The sequence below is a fragment of the Python bivittatus genome, unplaced genomic scaffold (assembly GCF_059951505.1).
Source record: "Python bivittatus isolate LINGU-HERP-01145 unplaced genomic scaffold, Pbiv_v1 ctg000700_np1212, whole genome shotgun sequence".
Lineage (NCBI taxonomy): Eukaryota > Metazoa > Chordata > Lepidosauria > Squamata > Pythonidae > Python > Python bivittatus.
The window spans coordinates 54,198,815-54,217,046 of record NW_028277098.1 but is presented as its reverse complement, the minus strand read 5'-3'; the positions used below and the strand labels follow the sequence as shown (position 1 = coordinate 54,217,046).

Genomic DNA, 18,232 nt, shown 5'->3' with positions numbered 1-18,232 from the left:
GTGGGTATTTGGTAAGAGCATTGAAGTGAAATATAATGTACTTTCCTGGCTAAGTACTTTGATAGAGGCCAGCATCATGACCTTGGTGGAGCTCTCAGCGGGATGTACCATGCTGAAGTAAATCAGATGAACTCCTCAGTAGCAGATCAGAAGAAGTAAATCAAATGCAGAAAAGTAAGCTGGGCAGCTCCAGGGAGTCATAAGGCTGCGTCAAGATATTTCACCCTGCTTTTCCAGGGGGGAAATCTACTGTAATTGTTGACCAAACATTTCCCATAATAGTTCTCAGAACCTGAACTGAGATTACAGTCAACATTAGTAGCTAAAGAGTGCTTACAGCTGGAAGTTGAGAGCTCAGATTTGTGCTATTTAAAAGATAATCATGGATGATCACCAAACTAGATGAATGTCTATAAAGATGGACAGAAGAAGTTGATGGGTTTGATACCTAACAAGGTGTTTGGGGAGAAACAGATATAAACCTGTGCATAGGGATATGTAACTTTATATTCCAAGTTATCATGGCATTGGAAACATTACAGCATGAATATTGGGGTGGGGGGAAGTCATGCTTCTCATTACTAGTAGTGAACTTTTAGTCACACATCCAGATACTATATCATGTGATTTTAAATATTTATACCTATCTTTGTTTTGTTTTGTTTTGTTTTGTTTTGTTTTGTTATGTTTAGTTAGTTTTAGTTATGTTTTTTTGACAAATTTATATAGCTGCCTATCTAACCATTGGAACTCTGGGTGGCAAACAAAAAATAAAACACAACAAACCAATAAAATCACTTAAAATAACCTAGTTGAGGCTCCCACAAAAATTATCCTAACCACATAATAAAGACACACACTCAGGCTTTACTAACATCCTAGCCCCAAAGCCCAGGGCAGAAAAGCCAGGTTAAGCCTTCTGGAAAACCCACATGGTTCAGGCCATCTGAATCTCATTGTTTTTTCATAAATCTCATTTAATATTTAATTTAATTTAATTTAATTTAATTTAATAAATCTCATTGTTGTTTCATAAGGCTGACCCCATGACAGAGAAGGCATGCTTCCTAGCTGCCGCCAAATGACACTGCTTTACTGAGGGGACCCAAAGCATGTCCACCTTGCCAGATCTGGTAGGACAGGCAGAAACTACTGGGAATAGACAGTCCTTCAAGTAACCTTGACTCATGTCATGTAGGGCTTTCAAGGTAACAATCAGCACCTTAAATTACACCCAGAAGCCTACTGGGAGCCAGTACGGCTCAGGTAAGAGTGGTGTTACATGGGTGTACTGTGGTATCTCTAATATTGCACAAAAGGTCCATGTGAAGCCATTCTTCATCTGGATGAAATGGTATCTGCAGACATAGGGGATATATATTGACCTGCACTGTAGATAGGCAGTAGAGAGCCCATTTGGTGAAATGGTTAAGGCACTAAGTTAGAAACTGGGAGACTGAGTTCTAGTCCTGCCTTAGGCACAAAGCCAGCTGGGTGACTTTGGACCAGTCACTCTCTCTCAGCCCTAGGAAGCAGGCAATGACAAACTACTTCTGAAATCTTGCCAAGAAAACTGCAGACTAGTCCAGGCAGTCGCCAAGAGTCAATGTTGACTCGAAGGCACACATACAGATAGGCAATAGTGTTTGGAGTGCTGGACTAGGTATAGAAAAGCCAAGATTTCATTCTCTATGAAGCTCATGGGATCAACTTAGAACAGTCTTCTCAGTGGACCCACATCATAAAAGGCAGAGTTGTGAAGATAAAAGAAAGCAAATCAAGGTATTCTTCTCTGTGCTCCGTACAGAGAATAGGATGAATGTGAATAAATCAGTGACAAATCTCATTAGTGTCCTAGCCCAGCTTTAAAACAGAGCTACAATCTCTGGCCTATTACAGCAGAACGTTCTTTAAAACTAGTCAGTCCTTCTTTCTTCCCCCTTACAATAGGGCCACTGGGCATAAATGTCCACTGAAAGTTTCACTCTTTTCTAAGAGTCAGGCTGGCTGAATATGTGTGTGTAGCCTATACCATCTGGGGAAGGTTGCTATAGATCTTTTCTCACAGTCTATTTCCATGAAAGAAAAGTGGCCTAAAAGGAGCCCTCAGGCTTGTTTTTGCTATGGACGGTGACAGAAGAAAACCCTTTCTTCCAAGGGAAAAGTTCAGAGTATCTGTAGCTTTAAGAGTCATGGTTGAGTTGTGTTTGTGCCAGAGAAGAGAAAGAGGCATCCAGGCAACTAGCAAGACAATGCTTGGGTTATCCCAACAGTCAAGTATTGATGACCCACTAGAGGTTCACCATCTTTTCATAACCACAACCAATTTACTGCTGACACCAAAGAGAGCAAAATAACCCAGTGGGTGTATATCTTTCCACAGAAGCATCAGCCTATCTAGACTCCAGCAAAGCCAGACATTTTCAATCTTTCTCTCCCACGTACAGAAGTTAACACAAACAATATCACTGTATTTGTCTCACCTCATCTCGCCCACAAGTCTGACGTCTACAAGGGAGAAAATCCTAATTTCTCTCCTACGCAATTCTTTGTCCTCAGACACACTCATGTTAAATTTCCATACCTTTAAAAATGCATGCAGATCAATGCTTTCTCACCCATGCATCCATGTACACATCTTTTGTGTATATACTTGTGGAAATGGATGCACATACCATGGTACAGTACATGATGAAAGCTTATGTCCATTATATCATGTTGGGTTTTATCTCTGTTGCTTTTCTGTGCTTGAATGCTTATTTACACACCCTGTTTATTATCTAAAGTATGTAGAAAGGCTTACATGTTTATACTTTTTCAACTCACAAAACACACACTGTCTTGCTAGTGCACGCTACTTTTGACATAAGATCCACTCAGAATTTCAGGGGTGCGCTTGAATGCATTCAAAACAGCCCATCTGTTGTGTTATAAAGGGAATTTAACTCCCCTTTCCATCAGAACAAACCAAGACCTAAGCAATTAGCTCTACATGAGCAGTCCTGCAGCCTGTGTTAGAATTTGGCTTAACTCTTTCCCTTGCACAGAGAAGATGCTGGGGTGGGGGGGGGGCTCTCCTTCACCCAGTGCCATTTTTCCCTGCTGTGGCTCACTAACTTCGCTATAACTTCAAAGATTCATTCATGATTGCAGCTTGGAAAAAGAGATCAGTCAGATGGACACGAAACTGCTGTGTTGCATCTGCTAAGGAGGCTGGATAATGTTGCAAGATGCTTCTTCCACTGAAGTCCATGTGATTCATCAGTATTTATTTATCTCAAACCATGTCAGTGAAGAGGCCATTGCACTGGAAAACCAGCAGTCTTAAGGATTCACTCTTATGCCCTTCCCTAAAGCAGCTGGACACCTTCTGTTTTCAGTGAGCATGTCTACAAAGCAAGAGAGCTGTCTTTTCCATGTGACATGGTCTGATTATTTGCTAATTTTTGTGAGGAGTTTCCCTTAAAGCTGTGTTTCACATATGCATGTTCCCCTGAAATACACATTTTTCTTTTTCCTTTTTCCTTTTTCCTTTTTCCTTTTTCCTTTTTTTTTTTTGTGGGAGATTGCACTGCAACATTCTGAGAAATGTTAATCCCAAAGGATAACTGGAACCCAGTTGCATATTGATTTGGGCAGGGCAAATTTAGTATATTTATCTCAAAATGCAAATAGATCAAGGTTCTCTTCCATCTCTAGTCCCAAGGATATTTTTTAGGGTTGAAGTGAAGCTTTCTTACCTGAATCAGGGAAATGGAAAGAGGCATTTGATGTCTACTTGGCATCCTAGGTGCTTATTCGTGTATCATTGCTCCTGAGACACGAACCCCTGAGACATATCATTATTCCTATATTAATTTATTTGTCACCCTGTTGTACAAGTTCAGTGCTTCATCCCTTGTGCATTTTCCTGTATGACTTGCAAGGTACATTAACCAGAAATAGCAGTGATACTACATATCTTAATGCTTTCCAAACTCCCTTAGGAAGCATGAAAACACATACCACAAGCGGAGATAAGGAAGCTTGCTTGTGTTCTCATAAGTCAACCTGCCTCTCTACCCTGGATTTTTGCTTGTTTTGTGCTCTACAACCTTATATTTCTGATTTGTGTTTTCTTCTTGTTCTTCAGCGTAAGCTTTAAACAAGCCCAGGGTATTTGTTTAAAAACTATGAAGTCCAGATTAGTAAATAAAAATTTTAAAAACTCGGAAAATCAGCTCAGAAATGCCTTCCCAGGGAATAACAAGTCCTCAAAAAAGCCAAAACACCCTTTTGCTTTGCCCTACACGTTCTACTCCTCTTTTCCACCCAGTTAAAATGGTATGCTCAGAAAGATTTAATCCTCACACACACACGGTAATTCACCCATTTCCTCCTGGAAAAAAGCTGCTGCTGACTGCCTCCGGCAGCACTGGCAGAGGATTTTGCAGAAGAACGAAAATGCCTTGAGTTGGAATCAGAAAGGGTTGATAAGTGGGGTACTAATCTCTTCTGCATCCCTCTCATGCTTCCCCACTGCTAGAAAAAATCTCATCAAACATCTAGGATGTAAACTAACTTTTGATCTCAAACGTGACACTTCAAGACACAATGTGATCTTCAGTGCTTTGCAGCTTGAGACATTTGGCTTACAACAGCAAGGCTATTCTTTCCTTAACACTAGAGTATATCTGCAGACAGTTCAAGCCAAATGGTTAGCCCTGGCAAGCATAAAATAAAAATGTATTATACATGAACTCCTGCCAACTGATTGTGATTTTTGAAAACTCCTGGTGGTGCTGGAAGAGCAACCATAGTCCAATATGCAAAATGCTAGAGGGAGCAACTGGGGAAATATAGACCTATTGATTAGCATCTCTGCTGAGTAAATTGTCAAGTAGCATGGCTATGAGCATTTAGAAAAGAATGCTACCATTACCACAAGCTAGCTGGGATTGTTTAGTTATATGTTGTCTTAGTCTATTCTAGCTTGAAGATGTGTGGACTTCAATTCCCAGAATTCTCCAGCCAGCATGCTGGCTGGGGAATCCTGGGAGTTGAAGTCCACACATCTTCAAGTTGCCAAGATTGAAAAATTCTGGTCTAGTCTTTTCTCTATTTATGACAGAGTGAATAGTTTAAAAGACAGGATGCACTGTGAATGTAATGTGCTTTGATCTCAGAAAAGCATTTGACAAGGACTTTCATGGTATTTTTGTGGACAAGAGAGAGAAATGTGGGCTAGTTGATACTGTGGTCTGTTAGATTTGTAACTGGTAACAATCACCTCCAAAGGGGGCTTGTGAATAGTTCTATATCATCCCAGAGGGAAGGATTAAGTGAGATCTCCAGGACTCTATCCTTGGCCTCCTGCTATTCAACATCTAGATAAATGACCTACAGATGCAATGGAAGGCATGCTTATCAAATTTGCAGATGATACGAACCTAATTGAGTAACACCTCAGAGGACAAAATCACAGCTCAAAATTATTTTGATAGGACTGAGCATTGGACCTAATCCAACAGTATGATGTTGAACTGTGGCAAATAAGTAAGGGACCAGGGAGACCTGACTTGTAATATAAGGAAGATCTAGGAGTACTAGTGATATGTCTACATTAGGAAAAAACATGCATAAAAATGCAGAGCAGGGGAAATTGTATATAAAATGCACACATTCTTGCAAGTCAAAATCCAACTGATAGGAGAATGAGGGAAAATATTTTAGAAAGTAAATTAAGTTTATTATATTTATGGAATGCTAGCCCAAACAAGATTTTTTTGTGTGTGTTCACAGAGCAGCAGTGACACTGATTGACAAATATATGAAGCTGTTTATCTTTTTCCAACACACAGAAGCAGCTACTTCCATTATAATCCTAAGGGCCTAGATTGATTTAAATGCCAGGAAGTGAAAAAGTATAGTGGATGACTTATCTGTTATGAAAATCACTGGCAAGCTGTAACTCTTCTTCTATAAAGAGTTCAGTGCATGTACCAGAGACTGATGGGAAAAAGAATACCCAAGTACCAAAGTCTAAAGTGTGCAAGGATGAGTAAAAAGTCTTAGTTGTAGGTACAGTATCCTTGTTTGATGCCAGAATGATAGCTGTCCCAGATTTTTTGAGCCTTGTTCATGCTGTTATAGTCCTTTCTGTTACACACTGCATTAGAATTTCCTTCAGTGATAATTTTCAGTCTTTCTTTTTCCATTTTCTGTTGGGCTGGTTGCAAATTCTGATTTTTTTTTTGTTATATACAGTATGTCTTTCCTGTGTAACTTTCACGTGTAACTTCTTAAAGTTGCTCTGTTAGCTCAGCAGCAGTGCTGGTAGACAATGTGTTTTCTGCTTCCAATTCCAAGGATGTAGCCACCATGCAGTTCTGTGCCAACAAGCTGGACAAGAAAGACTTCTTTGGGAAATCAGACCCTTTCATGGTATTCTACAGAAGTAATGAGGATGGAACGTGAGTACAAGTATTGTGTTTTTTTTCTGGCAATAGGAGATTTGCTCCAATTTTAACTAGCCCTTCTTTAATAACACATAGTGAAGACCTATTTTAAAAAGGCAATATGTATTTCCCTTGATACTTCCCTTGTGTGAATTAGGAACTATATCCATTATACATGATCTTCTAGCCTCAGATCAGATCCTTCATTTAAATAATGAAATAATAAAAGTTGAGCTGAGATGCCAACAGATGGCATAGAGAAGTCTTCACAGAAGTGGAACTGATAAAGATGGGGCTAGCAGAGGTGTGAAAAATATTCTGTGCAGGACAATCCTGATCAGAAACATCCCATTTTCCACCCCCACACAGAATGTGCTGATCTAGCATCCTAGAATGATTAATGACTTTCTGGAAATGGATAGTCCAACATTCTGATATTCTGAAATGTTGAGGCTGGAATACATGTAGAACATCATGAATCACTTTCAGTTTCAGACAAATTAGTTCCAGAATTACACAAACCTCCTGAATGCCCTTATCAGCCCATTCCAGAGGTAGATTGCTCCCAAAATACTTTTTTGAACATAGCTAGTTTCTAGTATAATTGTCATTTCATGTGTATAATTATCAAAGACAAAGGGGGTTTATAAAATCAGTGGTAAACCTTTTATTGTTGTAATTCAGTCTCATATTTAACAATCATATGATAACCATGGTCAGCGGGGAATTCTGTATGAGTGAACAAGTTGGCTATCAGAAGATGGAGGAATGAATCCATCCATCTTCATTTCCCTGCTGATTACAAAAATAAGAAGATGGCTGCATCTGGCAGGGAAGGTACACAGTGTTCTGTACCACCTACTCTGGCTCATCTTTCCTCACTAATTATAGGAGATCTCTTCCTTAGATTAAAAAGGTAAAAGACTTCCTCGACTTGAGCTTGACTTCTGGTAAATGCACAGACGTGTCTGTGTAGCTTTGTTGTACAGAAGTGACCTGTCATTTGGGGATTTTGTTTGTGATTTCCCAGTCTAGCCTACAAGTCTGCATTTTCCAATGATCACCCTTTCAAATACCAATCAGATCCAGCAGGTTTTGTTTAGGACAATCAATATAGCTGGTTGCTGCTACCTGCTCAGGCTTTCCTTGATAAGTAGTTTCTTAAAATCCTCATAAAAAGAACATGTTCAAGCTAATGACTTTTATTTACAAGGCTATTGTAGTCATATATAATCTGGCATGACACCAACACAATGGATCCCCTCTTCTTAAATGTTCTTTACCTCACATTCCAAAAATGTGAGCATTTGGGTTAATTGAGGAGGATCATCACTCTGAGATAATATCATAAAGAAAAGAAGGTTGAATAGGGAGAAGCATAGAGTATTAAACTCAGGATGGATAAGTGTTTTTTTTTAGCATTCATCCAGTTTTGCAGTCTTAGCAGTCAGGGTGTTCACAGGATATGGTAAACAGAAAAATCAAGATGGTGGCTGTGATGGTGTGATTGAAGCTTCACCTATTTTTATGTGGAATCACACTATCACGGCCACCATCTCAATTGAATATACCTTCCTTGTGAGTTTATATGTATCTATACATATACGTGAGATGGGCGGTGTCCAAATTTGAAATATAAATAAATAAATACTAAATAAAAAAGGATTTCTTTGGAATTATTTTCTGGACCAGTTCAAGTAAAGAACTGCTTTGACTAACTTTTTAGCTGATACAGGAGAAAATAAAAAGACTAAAAAGACTCAAGCATGCTATGTTTTCAACTTTCAGGGTCATTTTAAAAAGATGACTTACAGTATGAATATTCTTCAAGTTGTTGCAACTTGAAGTTGCAACTATTCTTAGTTCTTGCAACTAAGCCAGCAAGATATGAAATGAGATGTTGTATTCAATAGGAAAAAGTCTGGGCAAAAGTTAGTTAACAACAAGACAATTCCGTACTTGACCATTCTGAATAATAAAAAAGGGTAAATGAAAGTCAGATCTCCTTGAAATTGTGAACATTTGCCTTAATTTTCAAAGTGCAGGGCTGGTGCTGCAATAAAATATCAGTTTGTAACCAAATTCCCAGGCTCCCTAACTATTTTTGTGTGAGCAGGGTGGAAATCCATATTCCCAGAGTCAAAATCTGATAGGTTTTGCAGTCTGGATCTAAGAGAGTCTACCAGTGTTCTAGACAAACTCTTTTCCTACTGAAGTGTCCCAACAAAATTACTGTACAGCAAGAATGGCCGGAATGCTAGATTCATGTGATTCATGTAGCCTGTGATTCATGTAGCCTTTAACATATTATTAGACCTCTGCAAAAGGATCATTTTAATCTGTAGCAAGAGTGATCTGTCCCTCTTCCAACAGCATGTTGGGTGGGAGCAAGGACAGAGCTCATGGAAAGTTGAACTAATTGAAAATAAGAGAAGAAAAGAGTGATCTCCCCAATTTTGGCTCTGGTCATTACTGGTACATGGCTCCCAGCAGATTATTTCTAAAAAGCCCAGGCCTTGACTGAAAAAAATTCCCCTCCCTTGTTTGAGAGAATATGAACTTCTCCCTTCTAGAGCTATTGCCATATCTTGCTGGTTATTGCTTTTAACTGGTTCCCAATATAGTTTATTCTGCTTTCAGCAAGTTTCCTCTCTCTGTGGGAATGGATATTGCACTACTTGTGCTAATAAAAGTATAACTCTAATAGAAAATATTTATATCCTCTGTGAAGAATGTTTGCTAATATTGCATGAAGTTGGTGCTTATTTCTGCTGCAAGTGTTTGGAGAGTGCCAGCATTTACAGCTATTAAAGTAATCCATTTTTATCTCGGTCCAACCCAGTGCCAATTTTCATTGTCCATGGCGGGTTGGAGAAGCATATTTCAAAAACAAAATTTAATGAGGTTTCTTCTTCTTTGTTGTTGTCTAACCCAAGGCATTCTTTGGTTGCTGAGAATTAACATATAACTAAATGGACTTTCTGTATCCTGCTAGGTTTACTATCTGTCATAAAACGGAGGTGGTGAAGAACACTCTGAATCCGGTATGGCAGTCATTCGCTATCCCTGTGCGAGCCTTGTGCAATGGAGACTATGACAGGTACAATCTCCATAGAATTAGAGTTAACAGCTGTCCTGATGTGTTCATTAAAAGTGGTGTTAGAGCAGCCATGTCCAACCTGGTGCCCACCATATTAGCATCACAGTTCCAGAGTGGCTGGATGTTTAGGAGTTGTAATCCTAACACATCTAGAGGGGACCAGGTTGGAAAAGATTAGGTTAGAAGACATGAATACATAGCCCTTTTCAGGCATTCACATATGAGGAGCTTCAAACTGGTGCTGCTCATGCAGCCCTGCATCCTAGTCACTGGTTCTTCCACATGTTCAGCTGAGAGATCAGATGGAGAAGGGTAGTCACGTTAGCTGAAATCATAGAATCTCAGAGTTGGAAGGTATCTTTGTGGTCATCTAATCCAACCTTTTGCTTAGTGGGGGATCCATTAGAGCTTCTCTGACAGATGACCAACTTGTGTTTGAAGACATCCAGAAAAGGAGAAGTTACCACTTTATGTGGCAGTCTAATAACTCATACAGTCAGGACCTTGATGAGTCAGGACCAACATCCTTGATGTTTTACTCATTACTTCTGGTCCTGCTTCCTGGGGCAATAGAGAATATGTGGCAATACTTCAGATATTTGAAGCCTGCTATCATATATCCCCTCAGTTATCTGTTCTGTAGGCTAGTTCCTTCATAGGACATGGTTTTCAGACCCATCATCATCTTGATGACTCTTTTTTTAACTTAATCCAACTTCTCACGGTCCTTTCTGAATTGTAGGTGTCCAAAACTAGACACAGTATTGCAAGACTCTGGACCAGGGCAAAATAGAGCAGACCAATTACATTTGTAATTGTAAATAGATTTGGACAAGGACACCCAAATCTCTTTCACATGTACTACTATCAACTCAGGTCTTCCCCATCCTACACTTATATCTTTCATTTTTCCTACAGAGACTGCAACACTTACATTTCTTCCTATTAAATTCCATTTATTCATATTAGACTCACCCAGCATTGTGTGGTATAGTGGCTAAGGTGTAGGACTAGGAGCAGGGACACCAAGGTTTTAGTTCACCCTCAGCCATGGAATTCACTGACTTTGGGTCAGTTACACTCTGTCAGCTCAACCTACTTCACAGGATTGTTGCTGTGAGAGAAATTAGGAAGAGGGAACACTATGCATGCTGCCTTGAGCTCCAGTACAAAAAGTGGAATATAAATCAAATACGTTCATACATACATACATACATACATACATACATAGGCATATTCTCTAAGTGTCCCTCAACTTCCTCATCCAAGTCTTTGATAAAAATGTTGAACAGCACAAGGTCCAGGACAGAGCACTCCACTTGATACTTTGATTTGATTTGATTTGATTTGATTTGATTTTAATTTTGAGGCCATCTGACACCACGACGACTCTGGGCAGCTTACAGATAAAAAATTAAAATATATTAAGAAAAAGAAGACAACTGACCAGAAAACAGAACCAAAAAGACCAAATGGCAAAAAACCAAACCAAAGGCGCCATCATCCATCATCCTATCCAAGTCCTGGGAGAACAATCAGATATTTAACAGTTTGTGGAAAGTCAAAGGGGTGAGAGTAGTGTGGATCTCTGGGCAGGTATCATTTCACAGAGCAGGAGTCATCTCCGAGAAGGCATGCTTCCTGAGTCTCTCAAGATGACACTGCTTAATCAACAGGACCTGGAGCGTGCCTACTGTAGCTGACTTCGCTGGATTAGTGGAAACAGATGGAGATGGGCAGTGTCTCAAGCTGAAGCAGAGCCATCAACAAGTACTTTTTGAGTGTGGTCATTCAGCCAATGGTGAGGGGGAGCTCTCTGTGCAATCCAGTATCCTAATAAAAAACAGATCCCAGATCGCATAGAGAGCAGTATTTGCCTTGCAATTTCTCAGCTGAATATGTAGAGGTCTGGTAGAGGAAAGAGAGGAGCCAGCATACACATCTCATTGACTGAAATAAAGTTGCTTTTGAGTCACATTCAATTCTTTGTGACTTACAGGAGCACATCCATCCACTTTTCTTGATTTGATGTGAAAGAGGTTTGCCATTTCCTTCTTCTGGGATTTTTTTTAAAAATTCTCAGTTTAGCCAATATCCCTAGATTTTCCGGATGTTCCTCAACCATCTGGGATACACCACAGCCACCCATGCTTAGAATTCTAGATCAGCCAAGGTTAGCTAGGTGCTACTACCTGTTTTTAGATGAAAATGCAACAGACTGTCATACGTGCCCAAAATGTATTAGAGTCACCTATAAGCACCCACCATTGAAACTTGGCCTTGACTTAATGACCCATAAAGAAAGGGAATTGTGGCTTCAACTGAGAATGAATTTGTTTGACTTGGCTGTAGAAATAGTTAATGGGGGGGGGGGCAAAGAGGCTCCTGCAAAGATAGCTTGGATAGGTAAGATTTGTCCCCAGACTGAGGTTTAGTTTACTGTATACTGTATATAGAAGGAGAAAAGACATGGATTTACTATTTCATATTAATATCTAAATATTTTAAATATTAAATACAGCAACTGTCTATGGCCCCATGAATTTGCCCAGTGCGTGGCAGAAGTTGTCACATCCAGGAATTTAGTAATCCAAAAGACTCTTCCTCCCTTAAGATTCTTAAGGGGGCTTAAAAAACACTGACAGTCCTCAGAGCTGTTCTAAATTAGGGGGCTGTTATTCTGTCAGCATTAGTGAAAAGACAAAAGTTGCGGGGGGAGCTGGGAGGGCTCCCTTGGGAAGGCTGTTTCTCACTTCAGAGATGGAACTGAAACGTACTTAAGGGGTGATAGATGGATGGAAATGAACCCAAAAACTAGAAAAGGTTTGCCGGGAGAAACTCTGGTAATGGATTACTCTTACACTGACAAAACCTGCCGCCGCTCCTGTGCCTCAGTCCACAGCAAAGGTCTGTTTCCGTTCAGGACAGGTGGCCTTGCTGATGAGGGATGTTAATCCAAGTCCTAAAGAGCACCCTGTACCATGAGGGGAAGAATGACTGGATCCTTTATCAGGGCAATATACTCTTCATTCAGCTTTATGATTTCCTGTGTCACAACTGAATCTTTGCATCTGTGTATGTTTGAGAGCTATGCTTTAATTTACCAGCATATTTTCTGTTGATCAGCAGCTCAGCTCTGCTTCACTATTCTCACTTCAGTGCTTCCTGTTAATAGAATATAACTTAGTTCTGAGAAAGCTCCATATAAATCGAAAGCAGGAAATGCCCTCTGACTTTTCCGGGAGGAAAGTAAATATTAAAAAGCCACTCTGGCTTTAATTTAAATTTAATTTTTTAAAAAATATCTCTGTTTTTTTTTAACGTGATTCCCTGTATATTTTTCTTAAACAGATTTCAGAGTTTTTGAGGTGATTGAAGCAAATAAAATTCCTCTCTTAATTAATTTCAAACAAAATTCAATTAAAGCCAGGGTGATGAAGGTTTTTGGGCTAGGGCCAAAGAGTCCCTGGTTCAAGTCTGCTCTCACCCATGGAAATTCACTGGGTGGTTTTGGACCAGTCACTTTCTCATGGTCCAACCTACCCCACAGGTTTGTTGTGGGGAGAAATAGGAGAAGGCAATGCCATGTACGTCACCTTGAGCTGCTGGGGAAAGGCAAGACAGAGATCTAACTAATATGTAAATAAATAAAGCCAATGAATAGAAAATCTATTTATTGATTCCTAGTGGATTTATCTTCCTAAAATGTCTTAGTTGCATCTTTGGATGATTCTCATCTGCTGCAGAAACTGGCTTAAAGTAAGCCTTTAGACACTTGTGTCTGAAATAGTTGCTTGCTATATTCACCTAATGGATCTAAACTTAAAAAGTGAGCAGTTAATTTATCTGCCAACTCCCTATGTGTTCAAAGAGTAACATTTTGAATTGGCAAAAGTTAGCAGTGTGTTAAGAATCTAAGCCTTCTGTCTCTAAGACTTCTTTTCATAATTAATTAGAATATCAGTGGCCTAGGAAAATTGGGTTCCATACTGTATCTTCACACCAGCTGTGTGTCACTGGACTTTCTCAGCCTTTCTTGGGGTTGGGTGGAGGTTTAACTTTGGTAAGGGAAGCAAAGCACTCCCATTTCCCCCCTTCCACACCTCCCTAAGTGTCTTGAAAATTTGTTGTTGAAATTTGGTGGCTCAATTGCTGAATGTTGATGACACAATTTAAATCTGTAGGGATTTTAAGGGTGAGGGAGGGTGTAGTTTGCTTCCCAGAGGCTATCCACTCTTGTTCCCACCTGAAATTTTGAAAAACAAAACAATGTGGTGCTGAATTTCAGCATGCAGTCTTGTTGCTTCAGGACTACATGTAGCCATAGACCTCTGGATTAGAGAACCCAGCCATGGTGGTTTGTAAGTTATGGCTATATCAATAAAGTCAGTTTTTAATAAAGTAATGTCTGAATATTACCCTGAGGGCCACTCTGAAAATGTGTATGTTTCATAAAGTTGCACTCACTAGTTTAGCTATAAAGTGGTCAAGGATCTGCCTTATTTACAAAATGGAACCTAGAAGAATGGGGGCTAAATCTGTTTTTTCTCCATCTTCTCCATCCTTCATTGCTTAAAGATTATTTTCCCAGATCATTCACTTGCCTGTACAGGGGCATCTGCAGGATGTGTGTGTGTGCTAAAAATTCAAGAAGGCAACCACAACTGCAAGATTGAAGTCTCACCCCTTTTTCATGCATGATACATTAAAAGGGGGCAGGACTTTGATCACATGGTTGCAGTCATGATCTTGCCTTTTTTACCCTGCCTGTGGAGGCCCTTCTCCCATTATCAGAGCTGATATGAGGAGCAGATTAAACCAATGGACCATGGGTAGCCAGGAGAAGAATGGGTTCTGCTACCACTCTTCCTGGGTTCCATTTATTGATAAAAGTATAGTCCACTTCTATTTTGTAAACTAATGGAAATTGTTATAAATATTTTTATGAAGTTTCAAGCATCTATAGTACATAAACTACATTATCTGGTTGTAACAAGCCATTAGTACTATTATCTACTGCCATTTCAGATAGGTGCATAGGTGTAGCCAAAAGTGGCTTGCTAAATCCACCTGGTATATTCATGGTAGAGATAAGACTCAAACTGGATATCCCTGACTTGTATCTAACCAGCATTCACTCTGTAGCTGCGTTCTCATGATCCAGAGGATCACAGATTAACCAGGCACATGTTGGGTGAATCCACCCTATATGGTTAGCCTCTAATTCAGTGATTTATGAGAACCAGTAAATTGAGATAATTGAGTAAACCATGGCTCAGGTAGCACTGGGTAAATGTGCTATGTGAATACAGCCAGAAAGTGCTAAACAAATATGTAATCCTGAAATACATGGCTCACTTACTTACTAAAAGAAAATAAATCAGAATATTCGCCAGAGGAGCTTCCTGGGTTCATGCCACAGGTTCCATCCAAAGTTGTAGCTCAGAACATTCCTCCAGTAGTGCCAGTATTTTTCCAGGATACTATGGAGCCTGTTTAACCATGCAAAGTATTCAACCACAATTGTTTCACAAAAGCCATCTGAATTTGTATCTCCTAGGAGGTAAAGAGCCTTCAGATATATGAGCCCACACAGAAGGCATAACTGCACATTACACTAATGATGTAATTAGCAAGCATGTTTATGTTTCGTAAAACATTAAATGCTAGGCACAGAAATATGGAGGAGGGATGGCGCAGGAAGGGGAACTTTGACCCTCTGTTGGCTATACAACCTTATGCAGCAGTTGGTTCCAATCCCCAATTCCTACAGTGCTTCACTGCTATCTGTGCACATACTGTATTCAAAAGTAAACTCTTGAAGGTTGCAGTTCCATATATTCTTATTGAAAATAAGCCTCACTGAAAGGAATAGGATGTGTGCACTTAGTTGCAGCCTTTATAGTAGATATAAAGGAAGAAAGTCTTATCTATGATCTTGACTTTCTCCAAACTCAAATTCTGAAGTAATTATTAATCATTCCAGCAAGGTGACAGACATTTCCCAATGTCAATCCAACATATTCTATTTTTGTGAAAAGTGATAACTGCTTAATTATAACCAGGTGGACCCTCAGATTTTGGAGTATTCACTAATCTTATGTTATAGCTCTCTTTATGCTGTTAGATTAAACAAAACAATAAAAAAGTATGTTGGCCCATTTTTTAACCTTCTTAAATTATCTTTTCAAATGTTTGCTAACAGAGTTACTGTACCTATGATGAAAATTACAGGCCTCTCTCACCTTTTTAAGTGGGAGAACTTGCACAATTGGTGGCTGACTAAATACTTTTTTGCCCCACTGTGTTTGGAAAGTGTTCATTTGATATTTTCTTTTTAGTTTCTAAAAATTTGAATAAATCCAACCTTACCAAAAGTCTGCATTTTAAAAGTTCTCTTTGTAAAACAATGTGATTCCTATATTCAGTATTCTTTTCTACTGAAGGCAATGAGATGTATAGCTGCAATCTGAAATATGTCTCCTTATAACTAAAACAGTGAAGTTGACTACTCTCTGAGTTCAGTTGAATTTATTCCTAGAGTAGTGTATATGAATATATACAATGGGATTAAGACCTGTTGAGCTTAATGGAATTTATTCTGAGTAGACATGCTTAAATTATCTTTTCAAATGTTTGCTAACAGAGTTATTTGGAAAGTGTTCATTTGATATTTTCTTTTTAGTTTCTAAAAATTTGAATAATATTTTCAAAATAGGAGGAGGAAGGAGTATTAGGTATGTTCACTGCCTTGAGTTATTTATAAAAATAATAAAGGGATAAAAAAAACTCATATATCCAGAGTGGCTGGATAGCGTAGTGGTTAGAGCACTGCCTTTGACACAGGAGACCAGGGTTCAATCCCAGCTGATACCTACTTTACCAGTTACCTTACCAATAGGGGTCCTTGGGCAAAGACCCCCTAATACTTCACCTGCCTACCTCAAATATGAGAGTGACACGAACTAAGAGGGGCATGCCAGCTCGGACGTCGCCTGGATTAACAAGGTCCACGTCAGATGTTGGGGAACCAGAACAATCTGACAGTAAGTGGGCTACTGGAACAAAACATATGTGGACAAGACAAGAGAACTTGGAATTGATGGAATGCTACTTCAACAGTAGACCTAATGAAAGGGGGTATATGAAATGTATGAGGGAACTACGGATAGGTAGAAGACCTACATCCACACTAACTAAGAAACAACTAGTTACCCAGTGCTTGAACATAGTGAAGAGGAAGCTGCTCTCACAACTTGAGATAGACCAACTCCATATTGCAACGCAGACTGAAGCAGACCTGGAAGAACAACTGGATGTGCAGCTAACACCTGAAGCTGGAATGTCACTGCCACCATTACAGAGCACAGCAGCTGATATGAGGCATAAAATCATGGATAAACTAGCTACAGTCAACCCTTGAGGCCAATTACCAAGGCTCAGTGGAGAAGCTCCATTAGAGAGTATGCTAGAAGATGCCAATAGAGCTCTCCAGACAATCCCTACTACCGCTATAACTCAAACCAATGAACTACAGCTGCTGTAATCCTGGAAATGCTTGGCTACACAATCAAGAAGAACAGCAGTACATACCCCCCCGGAAGATGAGGTTGGAGGCTAAGATCAAGGCAACTCGAAGAGAAGTCAGTCAGCTGGTGGAACTACCGAAGGGTGTGGAGATTAAGGATAAGGCTCGGCTACTGAAAAAATATACAGGCCTGACTCCATCTGAAGCCCTAGAGACTGCTAAACAAAGGCTCACAGCACTGGCTGCCAGGCTAAGGAGATACACTAGAGAAGCAGAGGCCAAGACGATAAATGCCCTGTTCTCCAAAGAACCATCCAAAGTGTACTCCCAACTGCAGTGCAACCACACAGTAACAGCAGAGCCACCAGCAGCAGAAACTGAACAGTACTGGAAGAACATATGGGAGAAAGAGAAGACACATAACACCAGTGCAAAGTGGCTGCAGGACCTGAAAGCAGACCACAGCAGTCTCCCAGAACAGGAACCAGTCACCATCACAGTAGCAGACATCCAACAGCAGGCCAAGAACATGAAGAGCTGGATGGCACCTGGCACGGACACGATCCACACCTACTGGCTAAAGCAGTGCGTGACTGCCTAGCAGCAGAGATGAACCAGCTGCTAGCAGCAGGCTCCCACCCAGACTGGCTAACACAAGGAAGGACAGTGCTGATCATGAAAGACCGTCACAAGGGAACAGCACCATCCAACTACCAGCCAGTAACCTGCCTCCACACAACATGGAAAGTTCTATCAGGCATCATAGCTGCCAAGCTACAGGACCATATGGGTCAGTACATGAGCACAGCTCAGAAGGGCATTGGGAACAACACCAGAGGTTCAAAACACCAGTTGCTCACAGATAGAGCAGTCGCCCGAGACTCAAGGTCTAGGCAGACCAATCTGAGCATAGCCTGGATTGACTACAGGAAAGCCTAGGACTCAATGCCGCATACATGGATCTGTGTATGCCTGGCACTATACAAAGTCAACAGGACACTAAGGACCTTCCTCAAGAACTCAGTGGGACTGTGGAAGACAACACTGGAAGTCCACTCACGACATATACCAAGGTGATGCACTGTCCCCGCTGCTGTCCTGCATAGCCTTAAACCCCCTCAGCCAGAAAATCAGAAGGACTGGATACGGGTACAAGTTCAAGAGTGG

The 18,232-nt window shown here is 40.2% G+C and overlaps 1 protein-coding gene across 1 annotated transcript in view; it reads left to right on the top strand.

The window, feature by feature from the left end:
- The window catches only part of LOC103048694 (copine-5), a 160,630-nt gene that overhangs the window by 96,794 nt on the left and 45,604 nt on the right, over positions 1-18,232 (top strand). The window contains exons 9-10 of the mRNA XM_088153182.1: positions 6,349-6,452; positions 9,433-9,537. Coding sequence (XP_088009308.1) covers positions 6,349-6,452; positions 9,433-9,537 — 209 coding nt within the window. The remainder of the gene's footprint in view (positions 1-6,348; positions 6,453-9,432; positions 9,538-18,232) is intronic.